The sequence below is a fragment of the Trachemys scripta genome, chromosome 17, assembly GCF_013100865.1.
Source record: "Trachemys scripta elegans isolate TJP31775 chromosome 17, CAS_Tse_1.0, whole genome shotgun sequence".
Lineage (NCBI taxonomy): Eukaryota > Metazoa > Chordata > Testudines > Emydidae > Trachemys > Trachemys scripta.
Window position 1 is genome coordinate 12,173,598 of NC_048314.1, and position 27,858 is coordinate 12,201,455.

General features: G+C 40.0%; 1 protein-coding gene across 8 annotated transcripts in view; it reads right to left on the reverse strand.

Annotated features, from left to right (window-relative positions):
* Positions 1–323: 323 nt before the first annotated feature.
* CDK5RAP2 (CDK5 regulatory subunit associated protein 2) overlaps positions 324–27,858 on the reverse strand; it is a 101,860-nt gene continuing 74,325 nt past the window's right edge. For 3 of the 8 annotated variants that reach the window (XM_034793348.1, XM_034793349.1, XM_034793347.1), the window contains exons 28-39: positions 27,165–27,352; positions 25,847–25,972; positions 21,285–21,401; positions 18,612–18,801; positions 18,282–18,403; positions 14,633–14,881; positions 12,794–12,928; positions 12,436–12,695; positions 9,854–10,000; positions 7,434–7,572; positions 3,240–3,286; positions 324–993 (exon numbers count right to left, since the gene is read on the reverse strand). In XM_034793348.1, coding sequence (XP_034649239.1) covers positions 934–993; positions 3,240–3,286; positions 7,434–7,572; positions 9,854–10,000; positions 12,436–12,695; positions 12,794–12,928; positions 14,633–14,881; positions 18,282–18,403; positions 18,612–18,801; positions 21,285–21,401; positions 25,847–25,972; positions 27,165–27,352 — 1,780 coding nt within the window. In that variant the 3' untranslated portion in view covers positions 324–933. Of the gene's footprint in view, positions 994–3,239; positions 3,287–7,433; positions 7,573–9,853; positions 10,001–12,435; positions 12,696–12,793; positions 12,929–14,632; positions 14,896–18,281; positions 18,404–18,611; positions 18,802–21,284; positions 21,402–25,846; positions 25,973–27,164; positions 27,353–27,858 lie in introns of those variants that run through there. The other 5 variants (XM_034793353.1, XM_034793354.1, XM_034793350.1 and 2 more) reach the window with 4 other exon arrangements.

Sequence of the window (27,858 nt, forward strand, 5' to 3'; positions counted from 1 at the left end):
GCCCCTGCGGTTACTACTAAGCAAAGTTCTCTGACCTTGGCGTTCTGGGCACCCCCATGTAGACGTGTATTCCACTTGAAGAACTGTACTAAGAGGCTTGTGTTATGTAATGCAGAGGCAGTTGACAGAAATCTGTTTCATTCAATTCCAACTACCTTCTGAGTGATTACTGAACACCAGAGGGACAGGAATGCTTCCATATTTCTTCAGGGAAAACAAGTGACCCAGCCAACAATTGGGAAGACTTTGACCACAGCTGGTCTATGTTTAGATAGTGCTCCGAAATCTCTGGAGTTGCAAACAAAATAATTAACATGAACAGGTTTAACAAATGTCTGATTTTAATTCACATTTTCAGACCTACCATCAGATTCTAATTGCTACTTTAGAATGTTAGCTCAACATCAGGTAGCTCTCAGCAAAATCCTTCATGCACATATTGACAATGCTTTAAAATACTGAAAGCTTCCCATAGTCCTAAAATCCAATGATGCAAGGCTGACCTAAAGAAAATCTGTTAACCTGCTGCAAGTATTCATTGTAAAAAGTTTGGAGAGGGCTAACTACCTTGACTAAGTCTTTTAGGCACTAGGAAATATCGTACCACAAGAAGAAACAGAATGCATCTACTAAAAAAAAAAAAAAAAAAAAAATTACAGCATAACAAAAAAGTAGAAAATTTCAGATGAGCCCATTTTAAACACTTTCTGCACTTTTCTTCAATAGCTCCAGTACCTGTTCATATAATAAATATTCAAAACCAATCTTTACCCTATGTTAAATAAGTTATTTCCCAATGGTTTTGTCAAACGGTGTCAGCTATTGAAGTGCCCAGAGAACCTTTTAAACCAACTAATGTTAAGGCTTAAACTGTAAAGAAGCCTACACAATGATCACATGAAGGAACAGGCTTTATTAGTAGAACTTTCTCCTTCACAGAATCCTTTTCTTGTTGGTATGTGAAGCTGCTTTTTGATTTTCAGCTGGCTGAACCTGGTAAGAAAAGCACTTATTAATAAATTTCATAGCACTTTAAACTCACATAGGACTTTCCAAGATCTAGAATAGCCCCCAAATCGACACATCTTATGCTCTAGGGCCCTGATCCTGCAAAAGGACCATCTGCAAGCATGGGCTCTTACTTCTGCATGAAGACCGGCTGAACGTAATACAATTCCTTGTAGGAATAAGGATCCTTTTTGCATGATCAGGTTCTCACCCAGGCAAGGTAGGGACAACAATATAGTATCTAGATAAGAAAAAGCTTTGAGAAATCATTGGTGAGGGGGCTAATGGAGGAATGATTCACACAAGATGAGAGTTGTAAAAGGATGGAGGGGAGTTGGTGGAAAAAGTGGGAAATGGTTTACAAGCAGGGGAGTCATTAAAGGGTGGTAGGAATGGAAGAGTAGGACAGACAGTTACTGTGCTATGGGCTCTAGTATGTGAAGTCTAAATGTGCTTGAAAAAAATCAAATATGAAAGGATTGTTGGCAGTGTTTTGTTGTAGCCGGATCAGTCCCAGGATATTAGACACAGCAGGTGGGTAATATTTTTTTATTGGGCTAACTGTTGTTGGTGAGAGACACAAGCTCTCGAGCTACACAGAGCTCTTCTTCAGGTCTGGGAATATAAAAGGAGACCGTTTAGAAACTCAAACTAATTTAAAAGGTTGCATTAGCAAATGTCTATTTGCAGAAGCTTTACGCACTGGGTCTAGATTTTAAAAAACAAAGCCAACTATTAAGACATGTCTAAGGCAGCACAGAATAAGATTTTCTTCATGAGCTTGGGCAGAAGATAGGATAGAGCATTGGAAGTTAGGTTACCAGACTGCGGCCTTGTGCTGACTATGAACAACTGGATGAGGTGGAAAAGGATAGGACTACTAAGCTACAAAAGGCATAAGCAAGGAGACAGGGTTGAGCCTGATAGATAATAAGACCGAAAAGGTCATATCGCCTCTATATAAATCCATGGTACGCCACACCTTGAATACTGTGGGCAGATGTGGTCGCCCCATCTCAAAAAAGATATATTGGAATTGGAAAAGGTTCAGAAAAGGGCAACAAAAATGATTAGGGGTATAGAACGGCTTCCATGTGAGGAGAGATTAATAAGACTGGGGCTTTTCAGCTTGGAAAAGAGGCAACTAAGGGGGGGATATGATAGAGGTCTATAAAATCATGAGTGATCTAGAGAAAGTACATAAGGAAGTATTATTTACTCCTTCTCATAATACAAGACCAAAGGGCCACCAAATGAAATTAATAGGTAGCAGGTTTAAAACAAACACAAGGAAGTATTATTTCACCCAATGCACTGTGAACCTTTGGAACTCCTTGCCAGAGGGTGTTGTGAAGGCCAATACTATAACAGGGTTCAAAAGGGATCTAGATAGGTCCATCAATAGCTATCTTCCATGAATCTATTGGGTAGGAATGGTGTCCCTAGCCTCTGTTTGCCAGAAGCTGGGATTGGGTGACAGGGCATGGATCACTTGATGTTAATTGTCTGTTCGTTCCTTTTGGGACACCTGCCATTGGCCACTGTCAGAGAACAGGCTACTGGGCTTGATGGACCTTTGATCTGACCCAGTATGGCCGTTCTTATGAGCCAGTTACCCGGTAAACACTCATTCTAAGTAGGATTGGCAGAATCTGACTTTAATGTTTTTTATAATTTTGACAGATGTTTGATAAAAATTTAAAAAATGCTTTAAAAAAATCTTACTGGTTGGGAATTCTTGGGGGGGGGGGGGATTCATCAATTATTTAATGACAGTAGATATTGAGACTCAAAACATTAAAGCTTTATAACTATAAAACACACCATGTCAACATTTGCAAGGTAAATATCCTTAAAACAAATGCTAGTCAGTTCTCAAAGCAGCATTTTTCTTACCTTGCCTATCTGTAAATTTAGATTGATGGAAATACACACACAAACCGGTGAAAAGTAAGACAAATTGACATTTACCGACAAAATCTAATCCTTTCAAGCCTCATTATAATGTGCAATTTAAAGTTTAACATTTAAACATTAAATATTAAGGAAAATGTATTAAATGAATGTAACCAACCCTTCATGTTTACACCAGGCCAGTGGGAAATACAAACCAAACAACTGATAGTAATGCTGCAAAGTATATTACTAACATGGCAATTTGCTATTGTAAGTACATTTAATATATAGTACTATGTACCACAGGGCACTTAATGTAAACAGATTTTACTTACTTCTAGGTTTCCTCTAGCCTTCTTTAAAACATCATGGGTTAAAGCCACTGCAAAGAGAGAGTATAGATTAGACACAATACTACTTAGCACTTACACTTCTTTCTTTGCATTTATTAGATGGGCTGTTAAAAAACAGTAAAAATACACACCAAAACCTACCAAGTGGGCAAATGACCCACCACCCAGCCCATCAAGGCTAATAATCCACCTTTTTCCCCTGGCCACTTCAACCTAGTTATCAAAACCTAAGAGAACTGACATCCCTTGATGATATAAAGTGTTGTACAAACACTGAGTAAGCTTACAACGACCCTGGGATGTGGGTATAATTTCATAAACAGCTACACAGCAACTAAGTAACTTGCCCAAGACCATAGGGGCAGTCAGTGGCAATGCCAGAACTAGAACTCATGATTGCCTAGTTCCCAGGCCTGTGCTCGGTCCACCCGTCTATTCTGTCTGTCAGATATACAGAACAAAAGGGTGAAAGCTTTTAAAATACCCCCCCCCCCCCATAACAGGGACTAACCGTGTAACAACATGTATATTGCAACACTGTATTTAACGTTATTATTTTGTGCCGTAGATGTGCATAGCCCTCTACAATACTGATCAAATGGATTGCCTGCCCCAAGAAGCTTATGTTGTAAGGGCTTAATGCAGCCCCCATGGAAGTCAAAGTCTATGGAAAGGGGAGATGGAGCATGACCCAATTAAAATCAGTTCTGTGAGACAGAGGGAAGATATTGGCGGGGGGGGGCGGCAGTGGGAAGGACAGATGGCAAAATATGTAAGCCAGCTCCTCCAGCATGAAGGAACTGGCAGTTCAAGGACATGACAGCCTATATACCCCCTGGAGAAATCATGCAAGAGTGGCTTGTTCTGAAAGGTTCCAAGTTTTTATCTATTAATCCGGTTAGTTAGCCCCTGAGAGAGAAAAAGACCTAAGACTGGGGTGGGGGTTGTTTGTATAAAGAACTGATCTTTGAAATGCCAGGTTAAAAATGTGATTCTCTAAGCTCTCGGCTCAACTGCTCAAAAATGCTGTTCAGTTTAATATTCCAGTCTTAAAAATTAAATAAACCATTTAGGCATAATAAAGATTTTTCATTACAATAATAAGAACCCACCAACTCCAAGGATCGAGCTGACATGAGATAATTCTAGCCCTGGCAGATTACAGCAATTGGCTCTGCCTTGTTATATGTTCAGATGAGGTTTATAAGCAGAGTTCTCTCATCCTAAGGATGTGTAAGAGAGGCCATGAGAATGTGCCTATCTGGGCCTCTAAACATTTTTAGGATTACTCAGGCTAATAGTGCTAGGGGACTTGAAGCAGGCTGTAGACTTTTAGGGGTGCTACCCAGCTAGCAGGAATTTGGATTGTGGCGCATGAGATGGAAGGCAAGGTCACCCACTCTGATCCTTGTGATTTCTTGCTATTTAAAATAGGAGCTGTAAGCATGAAGATAATATTTAGCAGCTTCCCCTGATTCACCTATCTTCCTTTATGCATGGTCAGGAGTTTGTGGAGAGATGCAATTCAGAAACATTTCTGAAATTGTTCTAAAAGGCAATGGTAACTTGACATCCATAATTCCCATAATCAATTAAACTTACAGAAAATTGTATCAAGGTCCCTTTGTGTAACACAGTGCTCTCCACTCATAAAGCACTGTTAGTAAATTCATTTTACCTGACACAACTAGAATTTTTTCCAAATCAAAAATATTAAATTCCATACAGGGACAGAATGTAGAGTATCTGAAAGTAATAGTGAAGCTGCTACTAGCCAGGCAGCATTTTGCATCTGGATATTTTAGAACATGATGGCTTCATTTGATCAAGATCGAATTCAGAACAGGTTGTGAACTGTTTGGATGTGTTTGGAGGGCTGGGGGGGGGGGGGGGGAGTGTGTGGTTGGGTTAGCCCCAAATCTGCACTGTCTTACACCCAGTTTAACCGCACTAAACTACCCTAGAGGTCTACACCATGTACAAGTCATCGGAACACAGGAACTGCCATCCCGGATAAGAGACACTCCAGCCCAAGGATATTTTTTAAAGAGACAAAATAAAATAACTGTAGAATTCTTTAAATCCTAAATCGAGCTATTTAACTTCCAAAAAATTGAACAAAACAGAAATGTGGATTGAATCAAACCAATTTTAATGTCATTTGTTACAATGACACTTCTGAAAAGACTGGTCTAAACGCAGCCTATAAATACTGAGCTGCAGTGAAAAGATGCATGTAATTTTTTTTTTGTTTGTTTAATGTTTGCGGTTTTGGAGCAGAACAACATTTCATTTCAATGATTTGAGTAACTCATGGTATTGATGTAAGGCCATTTCATACACATTTAGCTGATATTATGGAACATTTTAAATTCTAGATTAATTACTCAAAAGAGCATATATGTCCTGCTGGAAGAGACCTGTGAGCCAGCTAGTCTATGATGCACCAAAATGTGCAATAATATAGCACGGAAAGAGGGGAGAAGTGGCTCCTTCCAGATCCCTGCTGGTGAATAGATGAGGTCCTGAAGCACAAGGGTTGTAGCCCATAGTATGTTCACCTGGCATTGCGCAGCTAGCAGATGCAATCTGACTCTGCCAATGAAAGTGGATCTTGGGACTAGCTGGGTTCCTCACCAATCAGACCATTGGTGGGTAACATGTAAACTTCTTTGCTTTAACTTTCACATTTAAAAAAATCCCATCAAATTGTTGTAAAGGTAAATCCTTTCTACAGTTTTGTAGCTTTATCAAATGCACTAGTGTGTGCACATGGGACTACAATTTTCTTAAGCCAAAAGTCTCCTTCCCCACTTCCTTCCCTATTGCCTATTTGCTAATCAATGAGAGTCGTCAAAAAAGAATCGTTTAGTGGCTTGGGGATAGTGGGGCTTAAAGAACAAATGGCAGGATGTAGGAGCCTCCCTACTGTCCAAGGGATGAGCAGAGCGGGACTGCCAACTTCTCTTCAAGGCTTGTTATTGCCAATTCACTGAGCAAAGGGGGGAGGGAGCAGGTGGGGAAGTGGCAGGCATAAAACAACAAAACACTGAAGACTGTAAGCCAGTAACCACAGGTCAGAGTTAAGGGTGTTGTAGTGGAGGTTAGTTTGGGTGGTGAATGGCGCACGAGTTAAATAGGGCTGCTTAAAGACTGTGCTTGATATAAATTGTTTAGTTGCTTTGTAGTGCATCTGCCATACCTGTACATTTCCTGGTTTTGAATGTTCAAGTTGGTGGTTGTACTTGTGTAATAGTTAAGGTTCCTGAACGGTGTGCTTTTGTATTGGAACTGGACTGTGTTTAGTGTTTGATACAACTACAGAATATGCAGATCTGACAAATTTTTGGAAGCTACATTAAAAGCGGGTGATTTAATTCATGTTTCATATAAGTCTCTGGACATGGCTGTTAAGAATGAAATTTCATTTTACAGCCTGTCCTAGTTTTTCCTATCAGGACTGCCATGCTTAGTAGTAAGCTCCCCATCCTCTGAGTCCTTTTTAATTCTTCTGCAATCCTCTAATACAGTCTAGAGAGTTGACATCTCTTCCCATGATGTTCCACATGGTCGATTCTGCTGCTTGTGGCACCTCTCTTTGACTAGCAACTCTATTCCCAGCTACTGTGATAGATGTGCAACAGGTAAACACACCAGAAAACGCTCACTAATTCTAGGTTTACTAGGACTCTGGTAGGATCACTATTTTGAGAGGTAAAGGGCCACAGAAATGTAATGAACTAGAGAAAAAAATTGCTTCCCCTTAATAGACAGTCCTTGCAGATAGGAAACTGGTACATTAAATGAAATAACTCAGATTCGTTTTGACATTGAGGATCATACAACAATGGGTTATGGGTGAAATTTCAGCCCATTACAACAGGCCTGCACAAGTCCCTACATGACACTTAAGTTAGGGGAGTGACATGGTACATAGAGCTATGTGCCGGCCTGCCTTATGCACGGGGATGAATTTCTTCCTCGCTGAACAAAGCCTCAAGCTTTATATAGCATATACTTTGGCGTCCAGGAAATATTTAATACTAGCTATTAAATATATTCAACAGTAGTTTCATACTAAAAACAGTTTCTTCGTTCATTTCATTTCAGTTAGTTAACCATCTACAGAAATAAAATAGAAGGTACTGAGGCACTAATAACAGATCATTCACTAACACTGATCAATGATGACTTTCTCCATGTTTTCCTTCAGCTGGTTTGTAGAGTGCAAGCGTTTGACAGTACTATGGAGCTTCTTCTCCTGCTCAGACAATTTCTTATGGAGTCTAAGTATTTCTGCTTTCATTCCTTCATCCTACATTGAAAGAACATAATGACTTCAGAATTCTTATATAGATTACAGCATATAGTTAACTGCTAAACAATTTAGTGAAAGAGCCTTGAAACTTCAGAGAGAGTCTCCTGGCCACCTCCCCTCCCAATCTCAGCTGCACCATCTGTAATCACGAAACATTCAAGAGGCAACTAGAGCAACTGCTTACACCGAAAACTCATTTGAAGAAAGTATTTGTGCATTTTTAGTGGTCTTTAATGCAATTAATGTTTTAGCCTTTTGGGAAAAGGCTAACACCATTGTCTACATCTGCTCTTTATTTAATCTTCCATTCCCATCAGTTCTTTTGTCTCCACTGGAAACTATAAGGCAAGCCAATACCATGTGACCAGCAAGTGCTCAAAAGGCTACAAGTAGTCTGTGGAGCACAGTTGGGAAACCCGGTTTACTGTGTACTACTGCTTTCCATATTTTATTTATATATATATAAAATGGCTTTTAATCAGAGGATCTGAATGCATCATAACAGTGATAGGAGCAGTGTGATTGCAAGATTAGTTTACAATCTGTCCTGTTTATTTAAAGGCTTCATTTTCATCATCTTGGTGCGATTATTATCCTCTGGGACAGGGCTACTAAACAGAACGCCATGGTCACTTGCCAGTGTCACTGATCTGGATCCTTGCACAAACTCCAGCTTGAAGTACAAGCAGTACTTGCATTGTGTCACTTGTTGAACTTTGTTTTATGTTTCTTGGAATTCTCATCCAGCATTTCGCTCCTCAGTGGCACTGATCACTCACCACAGCTCCTGCAGAATCACACAAGGTGTTGGGTGCTCAGTGCCTTTTAGGATCAAACACAGAGGGCCAAATTTTCCCAAAGAGCTCATCTCCCATTTAGGCACCAAAGTAAGTGGCCAGATTTCCAAGAGAACTCAGCATGTTGGGTCAGGAGCTCTCTTGGAAATCTGGCCTCTATTCAGGTGCCCCCCTGGAAGCTGAGCTCTCTTGAACATATGGGGACAGATTCTGAGCAGGCCTTGATCTTTATCGTCATGGTTTGGATGTGCATGCAAATGAAGTTTTTTCTGTATTTGGTGTATTTTGAGAGAGAGTGGTGTATGCATATAGTATGTGAATTTGTCTATACATGTGCAGAAATATACATGTATATTCAGACATGTATGCACATGTGTTGCAGTATAGGCTGATACGTGACAGACCGGCTGATAGACACACACACACACCTATATAGACACACAGACGCACAGAGAACGAACACAACATTTAAATACACATGGTACTAGCTGAGTTACACACCCCTTCAAGGCTTTCTGATAGCATCACTAACTACAGAATCACAGCTCAAGTGATATACTGGACAGCACAGTTTACATTTGTTTATAATTTTAAAAGATAGTGCAACCTTTTAACAAAAGAATGTTATTAAAATAACCTTTGCCTTCCAACACATTTATTTTTAGTAATATTCTGTCTCTCTCTCACGTGCGTACACACACACACACACACACACATACACACACACACACACTCAGGAGAAAAAAAATAAATTTTAAAGCCACAATTTGATTTTTAGCTTGGAACAGTTCAATGTTGAGTGGTGATATTCTGACATGTATCTATGCATTCCGTTTAGGTTAGTTCCATAGTGCACGATTTCCATAGTGCAATCCTTTTCAGTTAAAAAGGTTATAAAAGTTGTTTTGGGGTTTTGTTGCACTTTAAAAAATGTTCTATTTTACAGATCAGATGTCCCAGTGATGAAGGTGAAACATAGCCCTCTGATGACATCAAAGCCATGAGATAGAGAGCTTATCATTAACTGGAAAGGAGATTCTTACTGTGTTACTATAATATATAAATCAGACTGAGTATGGATTGATAATGGGGTTTCCAGATTTTTTCCAGCTGAAAGTCCATTTGCCTGGAACCCAAGGATAACATGTAATTTGCATAAAATAGAGCAGATGAGAGCTCTTATCTTACTATGGATCTCCACCCTGGGGTGACTACAGTCCACAGCATGCAATGCTTCATTTTGATCTAAGTAGAGTTGGCTCAGATCATGAGGCTATCACTATCACACGTTTGGTCTTAAAATCTTCGTAGGCTACAGCTGCATATTAAAGGTGAATGTGGCCACAGACTGCAGCTTGCTCATACCTGGTTTATAACCTTCAAAATAACTTCATGATTCATATATGACCATCTTATGTAACTTTCAGAACAACCTCTGAATGGTTCATTGCTTTTGTCTTCACACTGAAACAACATTGTACCTGACTGCAGTGAGCAGTACTGTGGACAACATTCATAGGAAGTGAAACTCTCCAGAGAAGTTTCAATAAACGTGCAGCCTCTTCTAAATTCTGCTGTACCGTGTGAATGTTTGCAGAAAAGATATTCAGTGATTCCTGGTCGGGAACCTGTACAGTAGGATTAGAAACATGATATTTATCTTTAAAAGATTATAAAAATGTAGGTTTTAATTAAAGGTATAAATCCAGTACCTATGAATTTCATGTTTAAGATGAAGAACAAAGCTATTGTGTGCCAGGATAAACTAATTTAATAGTTGAGAGAGAGTGCTGAATTATACATTTTTCAAAAATGGGGAGGGGGTGGAGGGTTTTATCCTAATCAATAATAGTGATTAATAATGGGCTACATTTAATGTATTTGCTATGATGTGGAAAATACTTGGCATCTCTTTTCCTTCCCGATTTGCATTTCATGGCATGCTATTTGAAAGTCAAATGACTCCAGACATCAATTTAAGCAATATAGATGTTTCTTCCTTAGCAGACCCTTTAAACTGTTCCATTTAATGCTAAAATAACTAACAAGGCACATATAAAATGTTTTCCTCTGCTGACAGATGAGAAAACCAAATTGACAAAAATGCATAGATGTGAAATAAAGGGAAGAGAGGAGGGAAAGAATGCATGGGGAGCAAATGAATTACCAAAGTGATGGCAAAGTGGGGGAAGTGGGAGAAAAGCATTTGTTCTGCCTTCCCACATCCAGCATGCCATGTGAATGCTTATTTAGCATTGTTATCTAACAACAAGCCTCCTGTCATGTAAAATATCCCATTTGCTAAGTAGTTTGAAACTTCAGAGCTGTAAAAGCTTGGTGGTAGACTGCAAATTGTGAAACTTATTGCTTTTATCTTTACACCAACAAAACAAGTTACAATCATGCTGGGAGATTACTTCTTCAGTCATTATTAGTATCTTAACTAGGTCATCTGAAAATGTGAGAAACTTCAGAGAGTCGTAAGTGTCATGCAGACATCGCTATAGTGTATAAGCTCACATACAATGCCTGAAAAAATGTTCAGAATTGTTATGGGCTCTACATTCAATGTCTTTGCTAATATGAAACTGGTAAAGAGAAGCACTGCAATTTTAACAGGATATAATTATTCCCCCTTTTTTAAAGGCCAGCAGGGATTTTTCTACAACCTTAACGTAGGTAGTCTATTAACTGAATCTAGTAACGGATATGAACAGTGTCCAAGATTCTACATAGTCAATCAAGCACCCTTTCTTCTTTTGAATAAAAGGGAAAGTGGTGGAAAAGCTCAATACAACATATTCCTCCTACAATACATCAAACCAAGCATTTGGATTATTTAACGAAAAAGCACAATAGATTATTATATCTAGGAGTATGGCCCATACATGATAACTCCATATCAGTATGCTACAACTGGAAGCCTGATGAATACACAGTACAGTGTATCTTGAAAACTGAAACTTGACCAGCTGGGAAATTCCCAAGTTGTTAGAGTATCAGAGGGGGAGCCGTGTTAGTCTGGATCTGTAAAAAGCAACAAAGAGTCCTGTGGCACCTTAAAGACTAACAGATGTATTGGAGCATAAGCTTTCATAGGTGAATACCCACTTCGTCAGTTGTGTGGGATTTTGACATCTACCTGCCCTACATGTGTCTGACGAAGTGGGTATTTCTACAAGTAGTTAGACTAGCTGCTGATTTCCCACCTATACTCAATTGACACCAAAAAAAAGGGGGGGGGGCAGATACCATTTATTCAAAAATTGATTTCACGTAGTATGCGACAACGACCACTAATATGTATCAATCATAATTGCATGGTTATTTCATGGAGTCATTACAGGGCAGAGTTAAGGCACTCAATCAACTTTAATTTTGCATTTCTGTACTTTGACAGGTTTGGATTTCTTTTAAATTACCTTAAACCTGAATTACCTGAGTTTGTAATACTCTGTTTCGGAATAATTACAAAATCCCAATGGGGAACCTAAACACCTAAGGAGTCATGGCAGAGCCAGGAAACTGGGGCTTGAATTTCCACATTCAACTTTTTTTTGCTGTTGGCATTTTCAAAACTAAACGTTTCAATTATTTCAAAACAAAACGTTCAGATTTTCCTCTCCCCAGGGATTTTGAAAATTCTACTTATTGTTCTGAAACTTCCTGCGGAATGGAAAGTCTGACTTTTGCACCGTAACTCCATTTTAACATGGTTTGTCTTCATGTTTTCATTATCTGATTTCTGATTATATTTCCAATTTAATAAATCCTAACTTCTATTTTGAAGCAGTAGTTTCACCTGTGAGAGACACAGGTTAAAACCCATTTAGAGTCACAGATAAAAATGAGATTGTTCACACAGGACTAGGAGGAGATCGCTTGTCCACGTCTCATTAAATCAGCATGCAGCTGACCGTCTGTGTTCAGAAGGGACCTAGGAGTAGTACATGTCAAGGCTGAGGTGCTTTGGCAGAGTTGTTCTAGGGAAGCTCATTTATCTGATCTATACGTTTTATAACACTAGGCAAATTCATTTCCCCCGTTCATTCTCAATGTGTACCTTTACTCCAGGTTCCAGGTTTTTCATCCCAGTCATCTCTCTAAGAGGAGCCTCCATTTCAGATACCAGCTTTTGCCCTTCTGAGATCTGCTTCCGTAGAGCATTATAATCCTCAATCAAGCCAAGGATATGGCGTCCATTTTTGTCTGCCCACATACGATGACCGGGAACAAGACGAGGGGTGCATGATGTGCCAGTGGATGAGCTGCTACTGCACCGCGAAGAGCTGTCTAAATCTTCTTTAGCTGCTAGTTGTGTCTCTAAAGTGGGGGGGAAATAAGTTTAACTTAATTTTTAAAGCCTGATCCTTTCAAAACGTGAAAGTAATTTATACTGCACTCAATCTCAAAAGGCAAACCTGAGATACAGAACATTTGCTTGTTTATGGTGTTCTTGTCCTTGGGTGTACCTGCTTTTCCTGGTGATGTGCCATGTCCCCGATTTTGTAATTCACATACATTACTGCTTGGAGCAGAGAATTTGTGGCCAACCTCTATACATCCAGAACAGAAAGAGAGTGCATCAGTAAGCAGGTAACATACTTTCAGTAGAAAGTTCTCATTGGCCCTACTCCCCAAATCTGAGTATTTCAGCAGCAGGTGTCCCCGTAAAGCGGAGCTCTCCAGTACTCAGGGCATGCATATATTTATTTCTCTAGCACATACTCTCTGGGTACCTCTCAAAAATCTAATCACTGGAAATGCATCAGTAAAATATTCTCATCCAATCAACAATTACAAACTTCTCACTAATACTCCACAAAAAGAAAAGCGCTCTGCCCAGCCATCATAAGATCTTATTGCCATCATCTCCCTCCCCCCCTCCCCCAAATGCCTATGAGAAAAAACAGCCACTGGAGCATGGCCAGAAGGCTAAGAAATCCAGTCCTTGGCACAGAGCCTTCATAGACTACCCTGTCTGCACTCAAATAACCCACATCTTGATCCTTCCCTCCCAACCCTCCAGTCTCAGCTATGGCAGAAAGTAATGGTGGCTCAGATAAGCAGGTCTCTAATCATTCAGGCTGATATTAGTCAAGACCAGCATCTAGGACTACACCTAGAAATGTATCTAGAACCAGTGCACTTGTTGGTGTTATGGGCTCCCTGCACGACCTATAGTATTGTTCAGCAAGTGAGCAGCAACATTTCGCACCCACTTAAGCTTCTGAGTGGCCCCAAGTGGGCAGGCCCATGTAGAAAATGTTACAGTAGTCTAGGTGCTGTCTGCATGCAGGGAAAACCCTGCACAGAATTAACATACTGGTTCTGCTGCATTCAGGGTCTTCCTCACATGGAGGTGGAATAAAATCTGCCATTGTCTTTTCTCATAGGTGTTTGGGGAGGTGCGGAGATGACGTCCAGTCCATAAGTCAGTGAGAGGTTTGTAATTGGTGATTGGATGAGAATCTGTATAACTTATACAGAGTACAAGTAAGATTGGGCTAGATAGACCCACATGGATGCGTGTGTGTGTGTAGAGCCCTGCTGCTTCAGAAACTCTCCCAATCCCCCGGTGGCTGGTGTGACCTGCTTTTTGTATGCAGTGGGGTGTTCAGGCAGGCTAGTGTGAGGAAAGTTTCTTTATTGGGTGACTTGTGCCAGCAGGGCACTAGGGGAAACAGTCTGTGCTCTCCTAAGTGCAGGGTCCATGAGGGACATAAAGGAGCCCAGGATCCTTGTGCCTTCTGTACCCTCTGTGTAAAACACTTCACTACATTGTCCCCTGAATTCTGATTTGTTACAATGCTATTACTGAATACCACTGCAAATAAAGATAAAATACTCCTCAGGGTATAACGGGAACAGCTGATTTATACAAAGACCAGCCAGTGCACTCACCGATCATTCTTGAGTAATGCACGGCCACCTCTAGTAAATGCTATAGAGCTGTGCATTAAATAAAGAACCACCAAGTAAGCAAAATTTATGGAAACTTAACCTAGTCATCCTTCCATTCCAGAGATCATCTGCAAACCTTTTTCTGAATGAAAAGGAACTGACAGAGGCTAACAGACAGTGTTCGTTTCACCTCTGCATGCACTAATAACTCTAAACGGGAAGAGATTTGAAAAGCTGATGGACAGCTCCCAAATAACGTAGCTGATGTCATATAAGGCTTTAGGAGAAAGAGGCATCTTTGAAGAACACGGCACAGGTTTCTATACAGTGTTATAAAAGCAAGTACTGCACAGTACCATTCATTCCTGTATAATGCTGTGAATCTCGTTTTAAAAGGTAGTTGATATTCACAGCTGACACGGAGGCCGCTTCTTCTCTCTTTTCTTTTGAAAGCTGCTCCTCCAATTTTTCATGCAAAGTCTTGTTTGTCTCTATGCTTCTTTCAAGCTGCACTCGCAAACTCTGTATTTCAGTCAATAGTTCATGTAAGTCAAGTGGATTATTTTGATCTTTTCGGAATTCTTCATGTCCAGGATCCAAGATGTCTTTAAAAGAAGCACTTAACATTGTTAACAATTAAAATAACGTTAGACATTATCAAAATGCTTAGCAAGTAAATTATAGCCAGCTTTATTCTCAATATTAAGAATTAACTACAAACAGTATTAAGATAGTGGTTTGACAAAAAAAAAAAAAAAAGGAAATTTTAATTGCTTCTACCCTCAAACGATTTAATAAGAGCTGAAAATTATTTTTCACTTTGTCCATAAAAGCTAATAAGTCGCACGCCAAAAGCAAGATGATGCATAATAAGAGAGTAGAATGGAAAGGATTTATAAAATCTGAAGTGCATTAATGCACAGTTGGGGGGAAGAAAAAAAAGGAATGGGTAATCTTGGCATGAGGAGAAGGGATGGAGTACAATTGATAATTTTATTTCACACAAGGGACAAAGGGAATTGTGATCACCTGGCAACTAGAGGAACCAACCTGAAACTGACAAACTCTCAGGGCACTGTTCTTCCCTTTCATAGCACGGGCAAAGCACAAAAGGGGCTTCCTGACGTCCTGCACTTTAAGATCCAAAAAGGTTCTCCACCCATCAGGAAGGGGTTTGCAGCTGCATGAGGAGGAAGTTTGCTGTAATCCTCTAATTACATGGATGTTGCAGGTTCTGCAGAGAAATTTAGTTCTATCCTTGAGTCAACCCCTCTAGATGTCTCCCTTTGTCTCTTTGCAACTGGGTTCTTCTGCTGCAGCTGGGCACTAAACCAAACTATAAAGGGGATTCAAGTTAACATAGCAAAGAACAGCATTAATTTCTGCAAGGATTTCCATTGGATTTTGAAGGAAGCGTGCAATGAAAATTGGGGCTGTTCCGTACCTCCACCAATGTGCTGTTCATTCAGAAGGGTTTCTGCCCCCTTGCTCCTGGAAGGTGGAAGAAGCAATCAGGTAGGTTTCATTCCCTTCCCCTACAGCTTTAGTAAGCACAAGTGGGCAGGGATTCAATTTTACATACCATTCAAAGGCTGAGGGGGGATATGATTGCTCTCTTTAAATATATCAGAGGAATAAATACCAGGGAGGGAGAGGAATTATTCCAGCTTAGTACTAATGTGGACACGAGAACAAATGGATATAAACTGGCCGTGGGGAAGTTTAGGCTTGAAATTAGACGAAGGTTTCTGACCGTCAGGGGGGTGAAATATTGGAACAGCCTTCCGAGGGAAACGGTGGGGGCGAAGGACCTGTCTGGTTTTAAGATTAAGCTAGATAAGTTTATGGAGGGAATGGTCTAATGGGATAACATGATTTTAGTCAAAGGAACAGCGTGCCATCACTGGTAAATAGTATAATGGCTAATGAGAGTCAGGCTGGAGAATCTTGCCTACGTGCTCGGGGTTTTACTGATCGCCATATTTGGGGTCGGGAAGGAATTTTCCTCCAGGGTAGATTGGCAGAGGCCCTGGAGGTTTTTCGCCTTCCTCCGCAGCATGGGGCAGGGATCGCTAGCTGGAGGATTCTCTGCTAATTGAAGTCTCTAAACCACAGGATTTGGGGACTTCAACAGCAGAGTCAAGGGAAAGGGTAGGAACGGCTTTGTGGCCTGCATCATGCGGGAGGTCAGACCAGATGATCATAATGGTCCCTTCTGACCTTAAAGTCTATGAGTCTAAGGATAGTACCTCCAGCAGCACACTGTCCCTGACACAATGTAGGAGATGTGGGTGGAAGTATTTTGTCGGCAAAAGTGCCGACAAACAGCGTTTACCCTGCCTGACTTTTAGCCCACAGCCACATAGCTAAAAGCTGTGTAGTGTAGAGAAAGCCTAAACTACCAACAGGAGCTGACTGAGGAGATATCTGACCCATTAATGGATATCTTTGAGAAGTCATGGAAGATGGGAGAGATTCCAGAACTCTGGAAAAAGGCAAATATAGTACCCATCTATAAAAAGGGAAATAAAGACAACCCAGGAAATTACAGTCCAATCATCTTAACTTCTGTATCCAGAAAGATGATTAAGCAATCAATTTGCAAACATCTAGAAGATAAGATAAGTAACAGTCAGCATGGATTTGTCAAAAACAAATTGTGTCAAACCAACCTGATAGCTTTCTTTGACAGGAAAACAAGCCTTGTGGATGGGGGGAAGTGGTAGACGTGGTATATCTTGCCTTTAGTAAAGCTTTTGATACTGTCTCGCATAATCTTCTCATAAATAAACTAAGGAAATGCAGCCTAGATGGAGCTACTATAAGGTGGAGGCAAAACTGGTTGGAAAACCATTTCCAGAGAATAGTTATCAGTGTTCACGGTTATGCTGGAAGGGCATAACCAGTGGGGTCCTGCAGGGATCAGTTCTGGGTCTGGTTCTGTTCAATATCTTCATCAATGATTTAGATAATAGCACAGAGTACACTTATAAAGTTTGTGGATGATACCAAGCTGGGAGGGGTTGCAAGTGCTTTGGAAGATAGCATTAAAATTCAAAATGATCTGGACAAACTGGAGAAATGGTCTGAAGTAAGGATGAAATTCAATAAGGACAAATGCAAAGTGCTCCATTTAGGAAGGAACAATCAGTTGCACACATACAAAATGGGAAATGACTGCCTAGAAAGGAGTACTGCAGAAAGGGATCTGGGGGTCATGGTGGACCATAACTAAATGAAAGTCAACAGTATAATGCTGTTGCAAAAAAAGCAAATATCATTCTGGGATGTATTAGCAGGAGTGTTGTAAGCAAGACATGAGAAGTAATTCTTCCGCTCTGCTCTGATTAGGCCTCAATTGGAGTATTGTGTCCAGTTCTGGGTGCCACATTTCAGGAAGGATGTGGACAAATTGGAGAGAGTCCAGAGAAAAATGATTAAAGGTCTAGAAAATATGACCTGTGAGGGAAGATTGAAAAAAATGGGTTTGTTTAGTCTGGAAAAGGGAAGACAGAGGGGACATGATAACAGTTTTCAAGTATGTAAAAGGTTGTTACAAGGAGGAGGAGGAAAAATTGTTTTTCTTAACCTCTGAGGATAGGACAAGAAGCAATGGGTTTAAATTGCAGCAAGGGAGGTTTAGGTTGGACATTAGGAAAAACTTCTTAACTGTCAGGGTGGTTCAGCACTGGAATAAATTGCCTAGGGAGGTTGTGGAATCTCCATCATTGGAGACTTTTAAGAGCAGGTTAGACAAACACCTGTCAGGAATGGTCTAAATAATTAGTTCTGCCACAAGTGCAGGGGACTGGACTAGATGACCTCTCGAGGTCCCTTCCAATTCTAGGATTCTATGATCACTTTCTGTAGCAATAATAGAAATTTAAGTAAAACCAAGGAAATACCGAATCAGCCCAACTCCTGTCTTGTGTAATCTGACAAGATCACAGCCAGAGCTGGTGTGGCTGCAATAACAAAGCACAGACATGACAGTGCATTTTATACCTGTTCTCCTTCTCCTTGCTTCGTCCAACTTTTCATACACCTTTAGCTCAACTCGGAGTGACTGCAGTAATTTGTCATTCTCAGAAAGCTGATGTTGCTTTACATTCATTTCTGTCTGCAACCTGTTAAGTTCCAATGTACTCATAAGTCAAAGGTAAATTTTGCTCATTCATTCCTTTAAAATCTAAAATTCCCCACCCCCTCTAATTTTCTCCCCACTCCTTGAGTGTAATTATGCAGCTCTCATTAATGTTAATGGCCACTGCTAAACACATGCATGACACGCAGTGTTCATTTGGAGGAGAAAATAGTCAGAGACAGGATCAATACCTGTTTAATTCATTACGACTGCTGTAAATCTCGTGAGTCAAATGTCTATTTTCATCCTCCTTTTTGCCAATTTGTTTTTGCAACTTTTCATTTTCTTTCTTGAAGCATTCATAATCCTGGTGAAGATGTTCAATGATTGCATTCTTCTTAGAGAGAGATTCTCTTAACTTTTCATTTTCCTTTTGTTTATCTGCAATAAGAAAAAATACAAGTCGCTTGCAATTCCCACAATGTACCCAAACAACACTACTCCACGAATTCAACTTGTTAAGCACTGGCAGAGTAATAATGGAAATAAGATGCTCTTGTGAGTTTTATGATTTTAGTACTCCAGTTTTCTAATGCAATTTTCGTAGATAAATGTGCCTGAATGGAGTGTAGAGTTTAACCCCTAGAACAGTCATGGCCCAATTTTATGAGAAGCTGAGCACTACCTTACACATGTCAAACACCCTCCACCTGACAAAATCAGCAGGAAAGGGGCTGCTCAGTTACTTGCAGGATTAGGCTCCAAGTGGGAGCATATTCATCTTGAGTGCTCTTACTGAGTAGTAAACTTGTCTTCTGTTGAAGGGGAGAAGGTATGAGTAAGGCCACTCCTACCTTTCTCGCTGTCCCACAATGAACCCTCCCATCCCCTCCACTGAATGCTGAAATGTTCTTTCCCAACACTATCAGCATGCATGCCATCAGTACCTTGCCAGTTCTCCCGTGCCTCTGACATGACCAGTCTCCCAAGCCATGTTGGCTCCTTAACTGAGAACTGTCAGTAAGGGCAGTTGGTCATGTTAGGAAGCCAGCGCTGGTAAGGAGAGAGGAAGTTCCCAGCTGGGGGTCAAGCAGGGAGAAATCGTTCCATCTCCCAGCCATTAGAAATCTTCCCTCCTCAGCAGAGAAACCTAGCTGAAAGTCTATGAAAATGGAAGTTCTCAAGGGCTTTAAAATGCATGGGTCCCAATCCTCTTCCTCCAGGATTCAAATACCTTCCATTGACTTCATTGGAAGTTACCTTCTGCAGAAGGACACTAGAATCTCTGGGTAGTAGCTAGGATCCAAAGGGTTAATATCACTGGAATCTACTATTCTAGTTTTATATTAATATACTGGTACAATCCTAGATCCCATACCTTTGCACAGAGCTATAAGCCAACTATGAATATATGCGAGCAAAACAACAGGGTGAAATAAAATACTGGAATTGGAAATGGAGTCATGTGCAGCATGGTCTGTGGGGATTCAGCCACATGATTCCCATTCATATTCACATGTATTGTGACTAAATCCTTTTGCTTTGCATTGAAAATAGAGTGCACTGATTCAGAAAAATCAGCAGGAGGCGCCCACAGGACTTCATCGAATACCAAAGGAGGAGAGGTAAGGCTGACACTGGACAGACACTAGAGACCAAAAAACTCTGCAGCAGGAGGTATTTATTCTCAAGATAAAAAGGGGAAGATGCCCACAAACCCTGGGGAAATTGACCCAGTACTAAAAATAAAAGGCAACAATGCCTTCCTGTCATGGTCGTTACTTAGGGCCTGTCTACACTTACAGCACTGCAGGCGTGCAGCTGGCCTGGTTCAGATGCACCGCTGTAGCACTTAGTGAAGATGCTACCTATGCTGACGGGACAGCTTCTCCCATCAACACAGCGCTATCTACACCAGAGTTCAGTCGGTATAACTACGTCACTCAGGGGTCTGGATTTTCCACACGCCTGAGCGACGTAGTTAAAACAACATAAAAGTTTGTAGGGCTTAGACATAATTTTTACAAAACTTAAGTCCTGAGTTTAGAAACATATTGTCAAACAAAGCAACACAGAAGAGCAACACTAGCTTATACAGTGTGAAAGATAAACCTTGAATAAACTGCTAAAGACCAAGTGATTCTAGATCAGAAAACATGAACTGGGGGAGAGTTCATGTGCTTCTTTTATGCGAACGGTCCATACACCACTCTGCACACACAGAAAGGCATCTGTCCTAAGGATTCGCTTTACATGCTTTAAAGAGTTTCTTGTTAAAGGGGCTGAATTAATTTTACTTTGTTGCTTAGAGCACATGTGGAGCTGAGGAGAGTTAAGAGCCAAGCTAAGAAGGTGCAAAGGGAAACGGATTATTCAAAAATAATGGAACTGAGGTAAAGTGTTTGCAGAGGGAAACTGACTAGAACTATCCAGTTTTCCCTCTGCATCAGGCTCTAGAACTTCAAGGGAAATTAGTTGATTTCCCTTTGCAGCCAGCTCTGCCTGAAAGGAGCTCCATTCAGAATGAAACATGTTAATTTTAGCCAATTTCCTTTGGCCAGGTCTTTAAACACAGAGCTTGGGAAAGTGGGCACACCAAACAGGGGTGGAAGGAGAGAAAATAGCACAAAGGAAAAAAGGAATGCACACACATGCAAAAAAAAAAAGAGGACACAAAAAAGGATAATGCTATGGGCAGAGAGAGGAGCAGCACAATACTGGTAGAGCGCTGCTATTCCAACTCCTCCACCCCATTATCCTGCGTTTGGATACAAAGGCTGGTCATGCAATTTCACGAGTGGGGAGAGCTGTGGAGGCAATTTAATGAAAAATGTAAATATTTTGTTGTTTTCTGATTGGAATAAAAATGCATGGTGCTTTCCAAATTGCAAGCCGCTTCTTTAAAGCAGAGTTTCATATTTTACCTCTAGATCCTTTTGCGAGCATTACATTCAGAACTTGATTTTGCTTCCTCAGGAAATGAATGTCAGAAGTCAGGGAATTATATTGCTCTGAACCATGGATAAAAATGTTTGCAGAACCTATAAATATATCCATAAAAATGATTTATGAGTCATCTCTAGGTCAGTAAAGATTAAACTTTCCAGACAAGAACAATTTAAACAAAGCAGAAAAACAAGTTATGAAAGATATTTATCCCCTATATATTTTGAAGGTTATCATTGCTGCAGACTGAAAGGCAATTCGGGTAAATTCTAAGTAAACCAAAGCTCCGCAGCCTAAGTCTCCTCAATCATTGTGCTAACGTTACCAAAATTGCTAAATTATCTCTGGAAGATTTGGTATGCAACCATCTTCGGGCAACAGCCAAAAAATGTAGTGCGACAAATTGCAAGAAGTCCTGTGAGACCATCACACACTTTTAAATTGAAGTGTATTGTACTGAAGTTTAACATGTGATAAATTCTGGTACATCTCCTGTGTTCAAACTGTATTACATTTAGCCATACCACCTCGTCTGAGAGCCGTTCAGTTTTCACAAGCTAAGCAGAGTGTGACTGAGCTAGTATTTGCATAGGAGACCTTCAAGGAAAACCTAGGGTCGTACAGGGAAGTAGTGGTATTGATTCTGTTGACGACACTTTGCTTCCAAGTTAATGCTGAATCATTGACCCAACATAGCGCTAAGGGAATGTGTTGCTGGAGTTGCTGTCCTTTGCCTATGATTAAAAACAGATTCTTCCTGGCCACTTGTAGTCACTAAAAATCCAATGGCGTTTGTACAAGTAGAGGAGTTAACGTTGGTTTCCTGGACAAGCCTGGGGAATCATTCTACCTCCCTAAATGCCACGTGCAGTTTGAACTGGATAGAACATTATTCATGTGCCCTACAATGATGTGCCATGTTCCACTCCCGGGGTGGCTACATTTCAATGATGAATGAAGCAATAGCCCTGTGTAAAACGTGTACATCTGTTTAGACTTGCAAAGCTCTTCAGGATCCGTTGGGATTAACAGTGCTATTTAAAATATATTTTTATTGAATGGTTGACCCAAACGCTACTGCTTTAGCAAAGATCAAGACAACTAAATGAGTGCCAACTGCTCAGTTGATAAATAGAGAAATAACCATGTGGCAAAGAAATAGTTGAATGCAGGCAATGGATGCCTTTCAGCTATAGCAATTCAATTTGATGTGCTGTACTTTCTCTGACTAACCTCATTTTACTGCAATCCCAATTGAAGCTCTTAGCCACTACCTAACTGGGATGTAGTGTGCCATGATACATGCTTCTTGTTGTTACTGAAAGATTCAAAGGCTCTAGGAGCCTGGCACTAATGGCATTTTACTATCTATGTGTTAGAATTAAGGTAGCTATGTGAACTCAAAAGATTTTTGCCTTTCAGATTTTAACAAAGCAATTCAACTTGAAGGGTCTGAACTTGATGATCTCATCTTTTTCCCAATTTAATTTATTGCCCGTCACCCAGCTCTCATGTTAACTGACAAGTTACACTGAAAGGCTCTAGAATCTAACTATTAGTTCTGTTACCCAATAAAGCGGAAACGTAGCCCCAATGGTAATAAGGCCACGATCCTGCAATTAGACCCACTAGCACAGAATTCTGCACCTGTGCAGAGCCCCACTAACTTCAATGGGGCTCTGCACAGGTCAGGTGCCTGGGTCTAGCTAGCAGACAGGCGTGTAAGATCAGGGCCTATGATTGCAGTTACGCTGAGGAGTTTTGGTTAAGTCATGTATCGCAACAGTGAACACAAAAAGGTTTGTAGACCTTATAGGTTTCCAAGGGAAGACTGACAGAGAGATGGGCACCATAGAAAACAGCAGCAAAGATAAATAAATATTCCCTCCCCCACAGACAAAAAATACGCTGAGGTTGCAACTGAACTATGACTGTACATATCAGTAAGTTGAGGATAAAAAGCCTTACTGTTATTACTATATTTAAAAATGCCAAAACAAGCATTAGAAACCTAGAAAATTCAGAATTAACTGTTAAACTTTTTAAAAATCTAGCATTTGAAATGACGGAAATATTTTAGTCCTGATTTTAGCAAAAATTTCAGCTCAAGTCTGGTTAACTATGGAGTCATTCCACCACCTCCATGATTTATAAGGTGCTACAAACCCAGAGGCTTCCGAGTACTTAAGACAAAGTAAATATTACAAATAACATGGTAACATGGCAAAATATGGCATATGTATGTACATATATAAAATATTTATCAGACAGACTAAAGTAATTCTTGGTATTAGAGTTTAGTGAATAAACAACTTGATATAAAATAAATGATGATAGGCAGCCTGTTAAATTCAAGTATATGTTATAACTTGTTTGTTTTCTAAGGAAAACAAAATAAAGATATTAAATAAAAACATGTTTAAAACCATCTGTTTTTAAAAATATATATCCCCAAGGCCTAAAACTAGTTCATGTTCAGCCACAAGTTTGTTCTTATAGCCAAATTCAAAATTAAAACACAAAACAGTGTAAAAATCTTGAGCAAAGTGGCAATCATTATCATCTGAAGAGAGAACACACATCTCTATACCCAAAACACATCTTAAAAGCAATAGGAAATGCTGAGAGAATAATGTAGCAAAAGAGGGGCTTGTTGTAATAAATAGCTACTTTTCCCATTCCTCTCCAAATTTTCCCTCTATGCATTGGTAAATCTACTAAAGTAGCAAGAAGACAGATGGAAGGCATAAGACAGACAGTTTATGAAGAAAATATACTTTCACTGAATGAATGGATGCCCTTTCCAGAATCTTTATGAAGCTGTAAAACAGTTGGAACTGTTTCAGTATGGTTATTTCATGAGAACAATATGGCTTTCCGGCAGCATAAATACTTCATGAATGAAATGGGTGCCTTTTATACACCTTTCCATCAGTGTAAATTATTCTTGAAAGCAAACTGCCATTTGTAGGTAGTATCCATTTAAATAACAACAGAAATGGATTCTGGGGATGATGTAAACATAATGAATCTAATACTAATATTAGTGAAACTGAATATGAGGAAAGCATGCATGTACTTGTTGCCTGCTTCTGATAGAAGTAATATTGCAGATTAATATATTGGTCTGGGGGAAAGTGTGGGGTAGGGTGACCAGATGTCTCGATTTTATAGGGGCAGTCCTGGTTTTGGGGTCTTTTTCTTACATAGGCTCCTATTACCCCGCACCCACTGTCCCGATTTTTCACACTTGCTGTCTGGTCACCCTAGTGTGGGGAAGGAGAATGAAAACAAAGCTATGTGTAGAAAAATATGCATTGTACCATATACTTGCTATAAAAGCCTGCTTGGTTAAAGACTGGCTAATTCCTTGTGAAAAAAACATTAAAAACAGTCTGGTTTTCAAAGGTGCTGAGCACCCAACGCACCTGTTGACTTACATATTTTCATACACAGACATTAGAGAGATCTGAATAAAAAGTGACTTTTTAAAAATGCCATCAGTTTCTGCTGAGTATTCCTCAATTAAAGTCATAATGCTGTTTTGTTAGGAAAGAACTTCTCACTGCAAGCAATTCTAACGACAAGCTGCAGAGAGTGGACCACATTTTCCAGTCCATGAAGGCCAGTTTGTGCTGCTACGCAGCACACAATGGCCTTAAAACATCCACAGACTTCTGTGGAGAATGCCCCCATCACGTAGGGGAATATCCACTGACACTGAGCTAATAGTGGTAGTGCAGCCACATCCTATGCTAACCACTCCCAGCAGCCCTAGTATAAAAGGGAGGAGAGGGAGAAAGATGAGCTCTACGACACTCAAACCTCAGCTAGAGTAAGAGACCCTTATGCCATCAGTGGCAGCAACCAGTGTTAGATCAGGACTCCTCTTTCTCTAATTTACACCAGAGCTGGGCAGCCCTAAAATTAGGTAGCTGCAACTAGTTCCCTGCAGCAGCTGCCCCTGTCTGGGCTTAGATACAGTGACTCCAAAATGAAGACTATAAGGAGAAGACGTGTGAAACACAAAGAAGCCTGGTTTTAGTCACGTCAGCAATAAAAACCAGAAGACAAATCCAGAAAATCTAGGTTGTTACGTGACAACAGCGCTGTCTAAAAGGGCTTTTCAATTCCCAGGATGAAATCCACCCAAGGTCTAGAGAGCTAGCACAAAACTTTCCACAGCATTTAAACCCTGTTTGGGGAGTGTGTGCGACGCTGTCGGTGGAATAGTCATATGGGACACTTGTACATTATAGAAGGGATCTCTGCATCAGGATTGGATACTTCATGCAATGGAGGAAGTCAAAGACAAGGGTCATGGGATCCACATTTATGCAAATAAACAAGCAGTGTGGTGGGGCTGCAGCTGCTAATCCAGTTCACTATGGAGTAGTGCCAATGGGATGGTTGAATTACACCCATATTGTACCCTAGCTTTGGGTTTTACCCCTCAACCCTCCCACATTCCTCCAGCAGAGTTCAATCGCTTGGATGTTAAGCAAAAGTGTATTTCACTCATGATGAAATAAGGTCTTACCTTGATTTAGTTCCATATCTGTTACTTGTCGTTCAAGCTGCAGCCTCAATCTCTCATTAGTTTTAATGGAGTCTTCTAAACGTTGTCTCAGAGATCGAATTTCTTGAAGATGCTCCATTAATAACTCTAAATAAATCAAGAGTTCTCTTTTCGTTTTGAGTAAATGATATTATTTTACAATGGGTACAGTACATAGAGCAGTGTGTGTGATGTGGTAAAAGAGCTAGAAAATCTTTTACAAAAACAGCAAGAGAGGCTAAATGAATGGCACTCACAGTGGGCCTTTTCAATAACTTACATGGGTCTTACTGAATTCTGTATTTTGTGATTTAAATTTAAACATTCCTTTCATGAACTCTTTATTCTGTGTTCTCAAATAATCATAGACGCTAGTTTTAATCTCTTCTAAACATCTATTTAAAAACAGTATGTGATTACACAATTTTCTAGTTAAACTGTTCTATTTATTTGGTAATGAATCTAAAGTTTACAATACAACTTCATTTCTAGACTTAGTATATCAACTGTATATGATTTCCCATATAACAACAGGATGATCACTAAAGTAACTCACGTATAAAATAAGTCGTTGATGTACACTGTGTATAATAAACTCCATGCCTTAACAAATAAGTCTCTTCTATCTAGTTTCAGGACAGTACCTTTTCCTTTTTGCTTTGCCATTTGACAATTCCTCTTCACTGCTGTACGTTTCAGCAATAGTCAGGAACTTATTGTTCTAATTGTGACTCTTGTTTGTCAGTTTATCCATGTCATCTACTGCTGGTTTATTTAAAAAAAAATTCCCTAAACACCACACACTGTTTCAGCTGTTAAACTTTCATCTCTGTCTACAGCAAACTACTTTGACCATCAGTTGCAGTTACTGAAACTATCCAGGTCAAACATGACACCAGTTATTAATTATGCAGCACTTACAATTCTCAAGGAAACACAAGACTGGGTTTTATAAAATTAGAAAATCTGTCTTGTTTTCTTTTTTTTAATTTATTAATCTCTTGAGAATGTCTGTTTTCCCTCATGCTTGTCTATTTAAGGACCATCTAGAGTACTGTACAAGATGACAGTCCAAAACAACAAAGGCACGAAATATCATAGCTAATTTTGTTTCAAAGAGAAGATAGCTTCCATCGTTGTCATCTTGGTACGCATGATTACTGAAATTACAATGATTATGCAAGATACTGGAAAGATGAAACAGATATACATTCCACATTATTTCTTAATTAGTTCCCTTATGAATTTTTTATCTAATTTTCCCCAATATATAGTAAATCTTCAGTGGGGAAAAAATTACCTGGGGGAAACTTGCTTGGCACAAGTGCCAGTTTGTCACGTTCTTCCTCCACTAGGTCTTGTTTAGGTTCAGGTGATCCAATAGATGATTTTTCTGACATTTCAAAGTCAGACAAGCTATGAAAAGCAGATGGTATAGGCGACTCATCCTTAAGCTGCTGGTATATTGTGGTGGTCTTCTCATTATCCCTTGTGTGTCAAGCAAAATATTTGTAAATGTACAATGATAATTATTGCTTTAGAAGCACAATGAATAGGGAGAGATTGGTGTCAAATTCACAGGATACATGTATAGTAGCCGATTTTTAAAGATACATAGTGACATACCTCCACATATCAGAGATAAGAAACTAGCATGAAATCCAGGCCCTACTGAAGTCAATGGGAGTTTTGTCACTAGTGGACTTCAAGGGAGCCAGGATCTCACCCTTAAAGTTCATTTTCCGCAACTGATCATTTTAAGTGCCTTTTGTGGCAAGGGGACTTGCAGCTATCTTAAGGATTGCTCCAGCACAAGATAATCCTGGGCTGGCATAAAACCAATTTAGGTAACTTCACAGCACCTGCTCTCCACACCTCTAGTGTAAGGGTGCTTTGAGAATGAAGCCGAAGAGCAATGCATTTTGGTAATAAGAACATAAAAACGGCCATACTGAGTCAGACCAATGGTCTATCTAGCCCAGTATCCTGTCTTC